This window comes from Pungitius pungitius, chromosome 2 (genome assembly GCF_949316345.1).
Source record: "Pungitius pungitius chromosome 2, fPunPun2.1, whole genome shotgun sequence".
In the NCBI taxonomy this organism is placed as follows: Eukaryota; Metazoa; Chordata; class Actinopteri; order Perciformes; family Gasterosteidae; genus Pungitius; species Pungitius pungitius.
The window spans coordinates 29,724,762-29,740,789 of NC_084901.1; the positions used below are offsets into that span (position 1 = coordinate 29,724,762).

A 16,028-nucleotide genomic window follows, 5' to 3' on the forward strand; every position below is an offset into this window, starting at 1 on the left:
CTCTTGTTTTCTTTTACATGAGGGTGTAAATATGTTTGCGTTTGTCCCTTTTGATCAATGTTTACGTTCCCTTGTTTGTTTTCTTGCTACCTGAACTCAGATTTCAATTTGTATGTATTTTCACAAATGGTTTCAGACTTGTTTTAATTGTTCCTCTTTGGAAATCACTTGTAATACAAATACACATTATCATCTATTTTTATTACTAGTATTTTTTCAGGATAAAAGAAACTTGAGCTGCTTGGAATATAAAAGAGTAAACTTCTCTAATTGATGACATCCCTAACACCACCCCTGTCTCTCCCCATGTCAAAGTTCACCATACCAGGAGAGAAGACAAATACCAATGATGAAAGTGATAGCCCCTCTGTGTGTGTGTGTGTGTGTCTGTCGGTCTGTCTGTCTGGAAGGACTTTCCTGAGCTTCAGAAGTCTGAGCCCTGCTCAGGATGTAGTTATGGAGCGCTAATTTGAGGGATGCCTGATTGCGGGATTTCTGTGGGCGGGCCCCTGAAAAACACACTCACAGAATCCCGTACGCACGCGCACACAGACACACAGAGACACACACACACTTTATCAGTCATTAATCCATCAGGTGTCGTTAACAGCCGGAGGATAGACTGATTGGAACCAGAGGGAGAGAGAATGAAGTCACACAAACACACGCGCTGCCAAGGTGCTCATGTGTCTCCACGTGTCCTTTTCATCCTCTTTATCACCCCCAACCTCCCCAAACACACACACACACACACACACGAATGACATGAAAATGCTTACTTGTGCTGCTTCACTATTCTGAAGAGAAGGAGAGACATGTTGTTTTAACGCAACGTTAATTAAAAGGCTAGAAACAAGGGTCAATGCGTGTCTTCAATGAATGAGCCGGCGTTACGAGAGACAGACACATTGTTTTCTCACAGGCCGTCTCTATTTGAACACCCCTTCCCACACTATAGATCACCACTACAAGGATATCTTTGGAGGACGGGCCATTGTTTAGCAGTGACAGTAATCCCTTAAAGAGGTGCTGTGAATCGATCTCTTTATTAACTCTGACGGAGGCTCGTTATCTATAAATACAGACAGGAGCCACTAATAAATCATTTCTCATGGTCCTGATAGAGCACCAACCGCAAGGCATTAAGGCTTCGTGAATACAAACCACACGTTGGCAGTCCAGCTGTGTGTGTGTGTGTGTGTGTGTGTGAGTTACACCACACTTTGGCGGGCCGTATGATGGGACTAGAGCTGGGCTTTTGATTGAAATAGCATGTTGTCTTTTGAGTTCCCATTCCGGCAGCATTTTAAATTATAGTGTCTCTACAGGGCCGCAGAAAAGTTTCCTGGGCTGGTAGTAAAAGTCTGAATAGGGAAAATGTTGTTTCATACATGTGAGGGCAGTCTGTCGATGACTGATTTGTCTTCTGAAGATTGACTGCTGTGGTGCAGCAGACGGTTTAATTGGTTTCTACAGATATTGGTGTTAAAAGCGTGAGGCGGATTTCAAGGACACAGGTGGTGTGTCACAGTGCATCCCCTGGTGATGCCATTCACAGGAAGTGCCGGGTCCCACCAGTTACTCATAAACTTGTGTTCAAGCAGTTGAGAATACGAGCTGGCATTTTTAGCCAGCTATTTTTTTTGCAAAATCTTTTATTAAATTCCAATCATGGTTCAGCATGCAATTTATGTGAAATAACACATAAGCCTTAATAAAACAATTTCATGAAATTTCAGGTCAGGTAGTTAGGTGATTACCACTTTCTCTGTTCTTTTTTCCCTTCATTTTTAATAATGCAAGCGTTTGTAGTATATTCTAATCGAAAACAGAAACTGTATGCAAGAGGACAAGATATTACGCCTTCTGGTGCAAAAGGGCTTGCAAGCATTGAAATTGCTTTTGGGTTGCAAAATGCAATTTTGCGTTTGTTTGACAATGATTTAGATTTAGATTTGTGTAAAACTGTCTTGCTCTCTGTTGTGAAACAATGCGGTCGTACCATGTCTAAGATCTGAAGTTCACATCGGAGTGTAAACAATGAGAAATATTACCCCCAGAGGGCAATCTATCCTTGGACTGAGAGCTCATGGTTGCAATGGTCGGTTGTTTTTCGTGTAGAGATGGAGTGAATCTGATGACCTGATTATTTGGCAAAACTTTTGTAATTTGAGAAATGTTTACATCATCATTTTATACAACCTGTTTTCATTTAATGATTTCCATATCTCCGTTTATTTTGTAAATATAGTTTGAAATAACAAAAAGCTGGTGAAAACCTGAAGGTTTATGTGGAGACACAGAATTTGGGGACATCTAATCCAAGATGTTATTCTTTAGTTCATCTTGTCCACCCCAGCTACAGTGTTTAATCTAGCCAGGCCGGACCGGCCAAACTCTGACAGCTTATCCTTCCTCTGAGGTCACTCCTGTTCTTACAGCAACCCGTCCAGCTCCGGCTTTGGCCGGACCCGTATATCCAATCATACCCCTATGCGGGCCCATTCTGCAGAGATGAGGGAATGAAAGGTCCGATTAGGGCCTGCTGGAAGTATTCAGCGTGCCGCCCCCCGCCCCGCCCGGCTCTATCACCCCAGTCGGCGGGCCCCCTTCAAACCAGCCCCTCTCCCCTCGGCCCTGTGCCCTTCTGGGCTGTGATTGACATGTGAATTACAGTGTGTGGTGATGATAATAAGAGTGCTACCCGGGGCCAGGCCTGCGCGTTCCAGCCAGCAGCCAATCCCAGCTGGCACAGCCTGAAAGACGACCGCTGCCACCATCTGAAGAGGCAAATAAAAATGACAAGCTAACTGTTAAAGAACTGCAGATTTTTCACATGTTGTTTTAAAAGCTTTTGTGGCTCTGCCAGAATACTTCTTTTTTTTTTCTGCGTTTCTTTCTCTCTTTTCCCCCTTAATTTTCACTCTTCATCCTCGCCGACCACATCCAGCAATATGAAACCCCTCATTTATCAGGGCCATCTAAAAATAATCCCCCTCCACTGTGGCCAGGCTTTGATAAAAAATATTTGTGTTCAGAGTGATTGTGCTCAGTGGGACCAAAACAGATGAAGACGTGTGTGACTGTGTGGGGGAGAGGGGGTGTTCCTTAACCTCTCGCCACAGACTCAAAACGATGGTTTCCCCCAAAACAATTACTACTTCCCCTCACCATGCATGTTAACACCAACGCTGGACCTCAACACATTTGAAACTTTTGCCTAAGCCCGCCAAGAGCCGGATTTTTTGTTTTACGCTTTTGTGTTGGCAATGGTCGGCTTTGTTCGCATTATTTCATCCAAACAGTCCAACATAATGTGCCAGTTACACATCAGAGTATTAGGAATAACTCTCCCAGCACCATTCGGATTAGTTTTCCACCCCTTGCTTGGCAAGGCTGTCCCTATTTCAGGAGAGGCGTCGACTGAGATCCTCATGAGTCTGATTCTCATTATCAATTACTGCTGTTTTTGTTTCTTTTCACCGCAACCATTAACCTCATAGTTACTGGCAGTCAGGGAAAAGGGTGAGCGAGGGAGAGGGAAAGAGAGGTGGAGAGAGAGAAAAAGCCGATTTCATCAAAAAGAATTAGCTATCCAAACAAGTGAGATGAATGTGCCGTAAAGCCGGATTCACAGCGGGCCTCATGAAAGCAATGTGGACAGATGAAGATCTATATGCGTTTAATAGGAAGGGGGTGAGTAGCAAGGGATAACTAAAGGCTTAGGAAGAGAGGAAAACCGAGGGGGGGGGGGGGGGGGATAATTCACAACACACTTGTGGTGAGAGGAGGAGGCTTGGCTGAGATGTTACTTTCCTCTCCTGTCTCTACTTTTTCCTCCCCCCCCCCCCCTTGCCCTCATCCCCCGTTACCCGCTGGGGCCAGGCGGAGGCAGAAGGAGCCAGTGAAGGCTGGATGCCGTGGCACATGAGCCATTAAATCTTCCGACACTGCGGGCAGGGAGAAGGCGGTAGTAAGCGGCCTCGTGCCCAGGCTCCTCCAACGCCGCTGGTTACTTGGCTAGGACTTGGCTATTGTTGCGCTCTCAAAAGTTTTAAATTGGCCAAAAAGAACAGGGAAAGGGTTTTTCCCTGGCTTAAGAGCGGCGTTGGAGTTAGCATTGGATATCTTGCCAGAGGACAGCTGAGCGTTTAAAGGATGTGGTTGTCAATATTTGTAAAAAAATCATAATAATTCAGACAGTCAACAACCTCACGTTTTAAAGCAAACCATAGTCAAAAATGAATAAATTCTCTATTTGTTGGAGACAATTTTCACACAAAGCGTCAGTGAATTAATAACACAGACTGAGTGGAAGAAGTGTGACGTCACTTGTCACCATCTTATTTTTTGTGAACCAGAATAGACGCGTCGTCGAGTTAAGTACAACCAAATGTACCCCTGATGGCCCTTTGAAAAGAATCCCGTTTAAATCCTGCACGTTGGCTTCACTTTCAGACCCACAAGTTTTCTCCTGCATCTACAGTCAGGGGATGTCTGAGGCGACAATTGTGGCACATTTCCTTTCTGAAAATGTCCATTTGGTTTTTAATGTTGTCAGTGGGGATGTTTTTTCATTCGGGCAGAATGAAAAACCTGCGGCCAACGTTAAACCACGTTGCATTGTGCGTCTCTACAACCGAGTGACTGAGTTTTTGGACATTAATGGAGCTGTAGCGTATAATAAAAATGTTTCTCTTGGTATTTTCATTATGTTGTACTTTCATTTGTTTTTATTTGAAGTTAAATTTGCTCAATACTCTTATTTGTGCTCATCACTCCCTCTTTTCTTCCCAGTTGTGTCAGTCACCTGTAAAGCATTGAAATGAAATGAACGAAAGATTTCCTTGAAGTAGTTTGATTGATTTCTTGAGAAAGGGGAGTGGTGATAAGGCAGATTTTACAGAAGCTGAAACAGTCATTGTGTCTCTGCAACAACTCAAACCTTTTTTGTCTCCCTTCTCCTCTTAGTCATCAGCGGCCAAATGAGATAGAGCATACATTTGGAGGAGACAATGTTGATGCTGTGGACAGTCAGGCTCTGGACAGCTGGACCCCTCGAGACAGAGGCAGGGAGGTTATGAGTAGCAGAGCGAACGCGGTGGAGCTGACGACATGTCCCGGTCATAGGAACTGACCGCCCGCTCCCATCGTCCTCATTGTCTCAGGGTGCTCGGCCCATTCGAAGTACTCGCCGTCGACACCGACGGCGGTAAATAACACACAGCCACTTGAAATCTAAAATTACATCTGTGTAACCAGGCTTGGAAACAGTTTGCACATTGTTGTGTCCCCAGAGTGTGTTTCCCGAGTTCGCCTCGCCTTACGTCCGCTCCAGAGAACTCACATCGCATCAGTGCCACAATACGCTAAGTGTTTACAGCGTTCTGTACTCAAACACTCTACACGTGTCACGGCGGACGGGGAGGTGGAAGTTTGACGTTTGGCAGTGAGTGGGCATCCGCCCCAGCACCACATACCCAGAATCACCCTCTTTCCTTTACACACACACACACACACACACACACACACCATGCATGCAAACTGCTCAGCATCATGATCCGACTTAAAACAAACCATCAGGCGCCGTCACATCAACTCAGCACTGAGCAACAGACAGACAGGCCTGTTTATAAACACACACATGCATTCATCTGTGAGCATGTGCACATACAGTACAGACAGATGCCTACCGTGGGTGTGCGGCTGGTCGTGATTACTCTTTGGGCCCCCAGACACACACACACACACACACACCACAGACAGACAGACAGACAGACACAAGTGCCAGTCATTGAAGTCATAAACAAAACATTTGCATTGAGTATAGTGGCGTTGAATTAATTTATAGACATGTTTTATAAAAAGCTAAAATGTTGCTATATGTTACCTTAAAGCTGCCGGTCGTTGGTGCATATAAAAGGCCCACCAGTAAGTTCCCGATTGCAAACCAATTATTCACCAATGATTATTAATCTGGCAGCGGTGGATGCGCAAATCAACAGCATGCTCGACGGGCCCCCAGGCGCAAAATGGTCGGAAGGCCTAATTGCGGAAAGGCATCAAACTTCCGCACTGATGGAAACCTGAGTCTCGTGCTAAATTGGATTTGAGTCTCTCTCTCTCTCGCTCTCTCTCGTTTTCCACCGAGCGTGCTTATTGTGCCTAATAAGAGGAAACACGTGTGCCAAACATGCCCGAATGGGACGGGCGCAGATTTGCACTGGATTACAAATCATGAAAACAACTGGAAGCGGCTTCCTGTTGTGTTCAACTGCGCCACGGCATCCCTCGCCTGCACGCCCGCCACCACGCGACTGACATCCCCTAATCCCATGACGAAGATTTATGAGCTGACTCACGAATACGACAAGGGGAGAAAATTATTTGAGTGGAAGGAAACGATGCGGGCTATTTCTATCGGAACTTTGCGTCTTTTGTTTCCCCAAACAGGCAACAGGCCCCGCGCTCACGGATTTATTTCTGACGCAGTCTCTCCTCCTGACCGCGTTTTTCAGGACGCGCTTTATAGTTACGGTATTGAGAGAAAAACGACTAGAGTAAACATAAATCCTGCCGGCCTCAGTCCTCAAGCAGGTTATGATGACAGAGAGCATGCGATTCCGGTTGGTCATAGTTATCCATTTCCCGGCTGTTGTATGAGATTTCCATCACCAACCAAACCAACCGTGCCGTAAACACAGCCCTCATTTGTTTTCTCCTCACAGCAATTATATCATGTGATTAAAAAACATTTTAAATAGGGCCCACGCTGACTTGTATTTGTGTAAAGCGGATCTATTTCATGTCGAGCAGTAATGTAATAATCCCGAGCTGTCATTACGGCCCAGTTTCCCCCCTGTGCGCCGAACTCCATCTGATCTCCGCATTTATGAGAACCAGACTGGCGCACACCCTCACTGGGTACCGGTGTAAGTCAAGGAGGGGGAATCAAATCCCTCTTCTATACAGGAGGAACGGGAGACAAGAGACTGTTTTAGGGAAAGCCTTCAGATTAATATAGGAAATGTTAGCTTCAACAGAAACGCGGCGGGTTTCAAGGGGATGTTTTACCTTCCAGATGGTCGGAATTAAAAGCTTCAAATATTTGTGTTCGCCCTCCAGCTCTAAAGTGCTCATTCTGTTCGTCTATCGGATGTCCAAATGGAGTGAAGCAACATGGACAGGTCAATCAATGAGGTGGCTTAAATAAAACGTAGGGCTTTAAACATTTTAAATATAAGAGATTTACATCCTGCCTTTATCTATTGTATTTTTTCATTAATATTATTATTTTTATTTATTTATTCTCTCACATTTGTTTTTTGAAGGAAATTAACTTGTTTATTACAAAATGCAACAAAACATGTTTCAGTTTGACCGTTGAACCGGTCATCATCGCACCGTGCACCGTGCGTAAAGACGCTGCTTCTGGATGTTACAGCTATACGGACATACGCTAAAAAACACATTTTCTCTTATTCACAGTCTACATCGTTTTTGCTACTAGAGGGAAGATGGTAGTTGGTTGGACAGTTTAACTAAATTCCTTGCAAACAAACTAAATTAAACAAGTGAACTGTTACACCTGTTGATCCTGATGAGATCTTTTGCATCTTGTTTCATTTGAAAAATGATATGAAAGAAATCTGATTGTTTAAGAGATGTGTTTTTATTTAACTTTAGCAGCGACCTTTATTTGTCATTTGTGTTCGTAATCTATAGTTAAGGCCGAGATCAGTGTTCGAGTCTTTGCAGCGCATGCTCATGTGGAGGAATGCACGCTGCCCTCTTCCCTCCCATCTCCGTGACGCGAAAAAAAAAAGGGAACAAGATGAACAAGCCCTCTATGAGGTCGAGAGGAATTACAGGGGAGACACGGTACAGGATAAATCGGGAGAGGGTAAACTATTGTTGTGAGGGGAAGAGGCGTGCCAACAATCAAGGATTTTGGATCGAGGTGCGCGTCGCGGAGAACACCGTAAGGCACTTGATCAATTACGCCTCGACACGGAGCCGCCGTGAGAGAAGAGGGGCTCCTTGGGCTGCCGCTGCTGCTGCTGCTGCTGCTGCCTTTTCTACCCTGTCCTGTCCTGAATGTGCCGGGGCACCGACAGTTGTGCGGGACAAAGTCGACTTTCAGGCGGACATACGATTCGCAGACAGAAGGGATCTGGCGCCACGATGCAGGGTCTGAGTTCCCGGGCGCACTTGTTTTCGGTGGAGGCGCTGGTCGGGAAGCCCTGCAAGAGGATGAAACTGTCGGAAGAGCACGAGTCAAGTTCAGCTGGAGACGCCGGCAGCGATACGAGCATCTTGACCGGTGAGGAGACACATGGACAGCGGGGTTTTGGCGATGACTTCATGAATTTGTTGACTTACGCACATTTCACGCACATAAGATGGAGCAATGCAGTCTGCAATTTGTTGCTTTTAGTTGTTTTGCTCCGCCAGTCTTTATATTTTTCTACATTTAACAATTTCACAATTCAATTTGCCTTATTGTATCATCTTAAATATCAGTATTTTTCAAAGAGAGATTAGGTTTTGGGGAATATTCATGTGTATGTCAGTTGTCAAACTGGAGCAACTTTCTGTTTTCTTTTGACGTGACTCGTTAGTAACTTACAGGCTGTAAATTGCGGCTCATTTGTTGGCCCGTATATGAAAACCAGTACCCGGCTTCTTTACTCAGCTCCTCATCGATCCCACCTCTGCCCCCGCTGCATACACAGGCCTGAGCCAGATGAAGAACACGACGACGGCAGAGGAGTCGCCGGGTGACCCGCAGAGACAGACCGTGAGATCGGGTGCCGAAGAGGAGGACCCCAGCGGAGAGGAGGGCAAGCTGAAGGAGAGCGACCGCCGGCCGGACAGAGAGGTCCGGGCAGAGCTGCAGGGCTGCGACCTGTGGAAGAGATTCTACGAGATCGGCACCGAGATGATCATCACCAAAGCTGGCAGGTATATATTACAAGAGACGGGCCCCTAAGGCTTTATGTGTGTTACTATCCGGAAAAACTTAACAAACGGGACCGCATCCTGGTGTTTTCATAATTGATAGGTCAGAATGCGCTTGGTGAAACCATATGGGTCATATGAGGGTTCAATAGGATACGACGAAATGAATTAAGATATTTTATTTCAGTAAAACAAACGTACATAAACAATACAAATATGTAATCCCATGGAATAAGAGGAGGCCCCTTTATTTTCTCTATCTCAAACAGATAAGACCGCCATGAAATAAACGTAGTACAGTTCATCACCAACGATAATCATGAACTGTGTTTTTTTATCCGGTGTAAAATACAAGAGCGCTGCAGACGATCATAATTATATAATTATGCCGTTTATTAAAATATAGGCCTCACATCTGACTTAATTAGTCTACGGCACGTGATTAGCTTGTCGTTTAGTTGTAAATGTAGTAGTCGTGTAATGTCAACGTTGTTTATCCTTGCAACAGATCAAAACAAATAATGCACATAGGATTTGCTAATGTATTACTTTTAGTTACACATAAAATAAAACCTATTTCGATCCAAGCTTATCGATGACATATAATCTTGTGGCACGTGGACGTCCTCGGGCTCGGGATCGATTACAATAACTTTATCATTCAGACTCAGTTGTGCTGCACAGCGCGTCTGCTTCGGCTCGTTTTTGTTTTAATTCCAGAAATGAATACCTGACTGCCTGTTCAAATGTAGCTTCAGTTTGACGCCCTTCATGCACCTCGAGGACCGAGCATCCCTCTGGACTCTTTATAACCCCATGGAGTAACTAGACGTTTAAAGGGAGGCTGTAGAAAGAATAAAACACGACGGAGGCATCACATGAACGTGCTGCGCTTCTCTCCTCAACCAGGAGAATGTTTCCCTCTGTGCGCGTCAAAGTGCGCAACCTGGACCCGTGCCAGCAGTACCACGTCGCAATGGACGTCATGCCCGTGGACTCGAAGCGCTACAGGTGTGTACGCGTGCGAGAGTGTTCAACGAACCAACGTCACGACGCGGAAAAGTCGCGTATTTACTCCTACGTCTACGGCCGGCAGGTACGTGTACCACAGCTCGCAGTGGATGGTGGCGGGAAACACGGACCACTCGTGCATCTCTCCCAGGCTCTACGTGCACCCGGACTCGCCGTGCGCGGGAGAGACGTGGATGCGTCAGGTCATCAGCTTTGATCGGGTCAAACTCACCAACAACGAGATCGACGACAAGGGGCATGTAGGTAACCCATCTGAGCATGCGCGGCCTTCTCCTTCTCCGGCTCGGTCGTTCTCTGTCCAACTAGGGACAGATTATGGCTCACTACTTTGTTTATAACCATCCATTTCCTATGATAGCATTTTTTCTTCTTCTAATCCCCAAATTGTTTTTAAATATTATTCCCTATAGTTAATTTGCATAGTCTATGGACTAGACGCAGGAAGGTCAACTGCAGGCACACTTTAAAGCCCCATGTCTGCTCTAAATGCTCCTAGGGAAGAAGGAAGGGGAAATCCTGTAAAGGTTCAGTGATGTGCGGGTGTGACAGATGTGGCTTCTGGCTGTAGGTGGCTTTTCACTTGACAAACCACGCTAGGAATTGCTGTGTTTATTCTGGTAATGGATGGAGGAATGTAGAACTGCAGAAAGCCCCAATGTCGTGGTTACCTTTACCATCTGGAACTGTTTTGCTAATTTTAAAGACACAAAAAAAGAATTGTTGATTGTGTTTCTCCTTTTTACATTTTTTAGAAAGAATTTAGCTTTTTCTCATTAAGCTCTTTATTTAAGGTCAATTGGAAAACCACGTTAACACACTTTATAATTGGAAAAATCAAATTTTTGGAAATTAATGTTGTGCTTATTTGTTGCATTCTTTTGACATGTAAATTAAAATTGACATTAGGTGGTTAGTCATTTAATATTTGCTTAGCGGGCTGATTGAATTATATTTGAAGATTTGTTCGTTTTCTATATTAAATAGCAAATTATTTTTTCAGCAACTTTTATACTATTATTGTGTTATAGATTATGATGCTGGTTAAGTTAAATAGTTGTTTTTGTTCTATTACCATTTTACAAATATTCCACAAGTTTATTTTGTCTTAATTTATTTCCTAAATGCATTATATTTTGGTTGTTTTAACAACTAGTTATTCGAGGTAAAAAAATTACTGCAGCTATTTGAATATTCTTATTTTTATATGGTTAAATTTTTCAAGCAAAAATGCCAAAGGTTCTTTTACTCCAACCTTTGAATCGCACATTTTTCAAAACCAAAGAATGGCAAAGTGAGGAAATTATTCTTAATTATTCTTTATGGGTTTATTATTATCATTGTTATTATCTACTGTCTGAAGTCTGAACCCAAACGATTAATCAGTTAGGTGAAAAAGTTATCTGGAGGTTATTTGACAATGACTTAAAACCTGTGGCTGCAGTACGACATGTTTGCTGTGAAGTATGAAGGATCTTCCTCATATTTCTGTGCAGATTATTCTCCAGTCGATGCATAAATACAAGCCACGTGTGCACGTCATCCGGCACGACCCTCGCATGGACTTGTCACAGATCCGGTCGCTGCCTACTGAAGGAGTCCACAGCTTCTCCTTCCCGGAAACAGAGTTCACCACAGTCACTGCTTATCAGAACCAACAGGTAACACTCACTGCAACCCGGCCGTATCCTCTCACATCGGAAACTCTGGATTTAACCGTCGAAACAGTAATACAATACATTCTAAATGTTACGTCATTTTCTGCTTCAAACTTGTATAAATATGTGATTTTGTATATATTTACACCCTGTACGTGCCAGAAATAATGAGAACGCAGATGGGCCTGTAATGTTCCTCAGAGACCCAATTGATCCAATCGGCATCGAGGTGATGTTGCCAACTCTTATTTGTTCTCAGCACAACTGAGACTGCAGTGTCCATGGTTTTCATTTGCCCCAGGCCGTGTGTGTGTGTGCTCGTGTTCCCGAGCCGGGGGGGGGGTGTGGGGGGGGACCTGACCCCGCTGTTTGCTACGGCTCCTTCGGTAACAGAGGCGTAGGGGGAACGCCAGCTCTCTTCATCCGGGCGCAGCGAACGTGTTATTACAGAAACCCAATAACGAGCTGCCACTGGGTCGACCGCTGGAGTCCACGCAGCCCATTTAAGCACCAAATGAAAACCACGCGGCCTCCGAGAAGCCCTGTTTGACATGGCAATGAGCTGGCGCTGCCGGGAGACGCAGTCCCACGAGGGGGAGTCTCGGCCACTCTCCACGCTGCTGTAAAAAAACGAGGTCGTTGTTGGCTTTGAAACGCCAACGGTCCAGCGTGTCCACTCTGACCCGTGTCCGCTTGTCTTTCCTGGGGCCAGATCACAAAACTGAAGATCGACAGGAACCCGTTCGCCAAAGGCTTCAGAGATCCAGGAAGGAATCGGTACGGCAAACCTCCACCAAACACTTGTTTTAGCTCAGGAAGTGCTCAACTACAGGGCCCTAGAGGGTTTTCTGGCTGAGCCACTGACATTCGACACCACATAAAACCTTCACATGAAGTTGAAATGTGCATGGCAGGATTTCACACCTCCAATATTTAAATTCCCGAAACAGCCTTTCTTTAGTGCTTTTACACGTTATGCGTGTGTGTTTGTGTGTGTGTGTAGGGGAGTGTTGGATGGCTTGTTGGAGTCGTATCCCTGGAGGGGCCCGCTCAGCTTCGACTTCAAGCCGTTCGCCATACAGCTCCAAGGTAAATATGGTGCAGCTGTTGTCACCTTTCTGCAATTTTTCACCTTTCAAGTCTCTGACGTCTGTTTTCTCTTTTTTTTTATTGGCCAGGGAGCTCGGGGTCGCCGACCAGCAGTGTGAAGACTCTTCTCCCCCTCTCCTCTTCCTCATCCCTTCACCCGTTCTCTGTCTCGGCGCTCTCCTGCCAGGACGCCGCCCTCCACGCCTTTGCTCTCCCCCGCCACGGCAGGACTTCCGGCTCGGCGGCGGCGGCGGCCTCCCCATTGCCCGGCAGGGTCTTCTCCTCCCTGGGAGCAGACAGGCTGAGGGCCCTGCCCCCGCTGTCTCCGCTGACAGACCTCTCGCTCTTCTCGGCGCTGCAGCCAAAGAAACCCCCCCACTGTCTTCTGGAGTCTCCGGGAGGCTCCCCCTGCCTCTTCCCCCTCCACAGCGCCATCGGCCCTCAGGGGCCTCTGCTGCCTCATCTCTCTGACGCGGCGGGCCCGTACTGTCTCTACCGCTACAGCTTCCCCCTGAGCCCCCAACTCGCAGCCCTTTCCCGGCACGCCAAACTAGCCGAAAACACCACAGACTGTCTGCTGCGCCAGTCTCCGTGGCACCCGACCACCAACCACTGCCTCTGACAGCTGGACCGCACTTTTCGGGCTCCGGCCCATCGGGTGTGACAAGCCAAATGCTTATTGCAACAAAAGGGCCAATTCCCTATTGGAGCGAGACCCACAGGACCGATGAACTGTGCCGGTGGGGGGCATTTTTGTATTTAATCCATAGTGTTGGATTTGTCGGCACAAAAAAAAAAAAAGATGATTGTGAAGCAGCTCATGAGCTGCTGCTCTTCAGACACTCAACAAGCCAAGCCAAAAAGCCCAACATCGAATTAAACTGAAATGTAGATAGGATGCAGAGATTTGCTTTGGACAGACAGCACCATTTTACCCCGTTATAAATCCTTCCAATGCTGTCATGGTGTTGCCAAAGATCATCAGCATTAGGACCTGAGGTATGTAATACAGATTCTAATAAATAATTGTTAAACCGTCCAAAAAGTGCCTATTCAAGTCATATTTCTACTCTCCCACAATGAAACGCTCTTCTCCCATACAAACGGTGAATGTGTGAAAAAGTTATACAACTTTTCCACGTTTCCAAGTTGTGGACATCTCACTCAAAAAATCATGCATCTGTGTAATAGGAAAAATAAATATTTTGAATGAGAAGTGAGGTAAAAAGTCCCATGATCCAGCTACAGGACAGAGCTTGTTAAGTGTGTTTTTTTGAGCTGTAAACAGCTGTATGCTAGTGTCATGCCTGGCCACGCCTGACTAATACGATGAGCTCATCAGGTCTCTCTATCATTTTTAGGAGGAAGAACCTCAACTGCCAGGTTTGAGCCGGCATTTTCCACCCCTGCACTTTATTACCATTAAGGTGCTAATTAGGCCCCAGCAGAAGGCCCCGCGCGGCCGCGTCTTCATTATTGTAAAGGCGGCTGTAACATTGTTCCAGGATCAACAGTAACTCAACACCGCCGCGTGAAGACATGTTGAATTCTTTCAGAGAAGTAGTGTGCCGTGAGGAGAAGAGAACGAGAAGCCACTGTGGGCCAACGTAATGCTGTGTTTCTTGGTCCACACCAAAGGGGGCACGCCCGTTCGGCCGCTGATGTGATAATTCCTGCCTTCAGCTCAGACTCAACCCCCCCCCCCCCCCCCCCCCCGAAACCCTCCCTCGCCTCCCTCTCCGCAGAGCGAGCACCGGCGGTTTGGGCAAAGCGGGGGAAATGGCCTGTTTCCCGACAAACGGTCGAAACCAAACAGCAATTTACTTGTCACGGCAAAGCGTGGCAGCGGGCTGATGCTGAGCTGGACGTGGAAATAGCAGGAAGGAGTTAATTGAGGAACTCGAGGCGGCGGCGGGGGGGGGGGGGGGTGGCCCCCGTGCTTCAGCGAGCGGTCAGGTGCGGCGCTATCAAACAGCCGGCCCTTTGTCCGCAGACGCACATCATCTGTGGTGGTTATATGATAGTGTCTGTCATTTCCATGTTGGTCCATGCGGGACAATCTTTTTAAACTCCCAGCAGATTCCTGATCTCTCAATTGAACTAATTGGTTTCATACGGGGGGGGAGGGGGGGGGGGGGGTCCTGACCTCTGCACCTGCCCTCTCCTGTAGAGTAATTGCAGAGACACACCTGTCATTAACAGAGTGTACGTACAACTCCGCTATGTATTTGTTTAACAGTACATAGTATGTGCTTGGTTCATTCAGTATACAACTAGCTACACTGTATTCATACTTTTAACATGGGGCTACAACCCATTAGCTTGGCCTAGCATGAAGACTAGGGACGGGTCAACTGGCCTAGGAAGTTTAATGTTAGTTGCATGGAGTCAGTTAAAGTGTTTCCTACATTTTCCAACTTTTCTTATCCTAAGCTAACCAGCGATATTTAATGACATATTTAATGACATATTTAATGTCCCAAACTAAATGAGTTAAATATTAATTAAAAAATATCATAATCCTATATATATATTTGATAGTAGTCCTTATTTTCTTATCAAACTTCCTCTTCGAAATCGTACCCGACCCAGACGCTGGTCGAAAACCCCCCCGCTGAGTTAACCGGTAATCAGCCTGTCGATGATTAACCAGCCACGTTGTCGATGGGCCTGGTAGTGTGTCAGCACAATCCTCGTGAAAAAAAAAACATGGAAACTGTGCCGATTCGTCTTTGTAAAAACACAGCGAGGGACGTTTCTGGAGCGTTTCGTGATGATTGACAAGCAGCGAAGGCGGAGAAACCTGACCCCCGCGGTCATTTGTTTCCAATCATGTGAAATGGCCTCCTGAAACGGGAGAGAAGCTCGGCAGAGAGTCAGGACGTGTAAATCTACTCTGCCTTCATTGGATCAACGTGCAAGCCGCACACACGCACACGTCAGTTTTCTGATATTAATAGTTGGCATACACTCACTCACAAGCACACGCCCACACACACACACACACACACACACACACACACACACACACGGTTGGTTGGCCCGCTCAGCGCCGTGCCCTGCGGCCTCGCTCACATTAGGCAAAAGCGAGTTTCTCGCAAAGGCTTATACTGTTTTCTCTGTAAACTCAATAAAAGCTGGTTATTTATCAGGTCAGATTATAGGACGTGACTTGAGTTTAGCTGTAAAGTTGAAAGTGAAACCAGCTGTGGCTGAAATTGAATTACACAGCGTGAGTAATGTGAAAAGCGAGGGCAGTTTAACAGTGATTAAGCGCTCTTCAGTGGGGCT

At 46.1% G+C, this 16,028-nt stretch overlaps 1 protein-coding gene across 1 annotated transcript; it reads left to right on the forward strand.

Moving 5' to 3' along the window:
• The first annotated feature begins 8,097 nt into the window (after positions 1–8,097).
• Positions 8,098–13,359, forward strand: tbx22 (T-box transcription factor 22). The gene is made up of 8 exons (XM_037461834.2): positions 8,098–8,323; positions 8,736–8,964; positions 9,871–9,972; positions 10,058–10,232; positions 11,487–11,651; positions 12,361–12,425; positions 12,652–12,737; positions 12,827–13,359. Exons 1-8 carry the CDS (start codon positions 8,098–8,100, stop codon positions 13,357–13,359), a joined length of 1,581 nt encoding a protein of 526 aa, XP_037317731.2.
• The last annotated feature ends 2,669 nt before the right edge of the window (positions 13,360–16,028 follow it).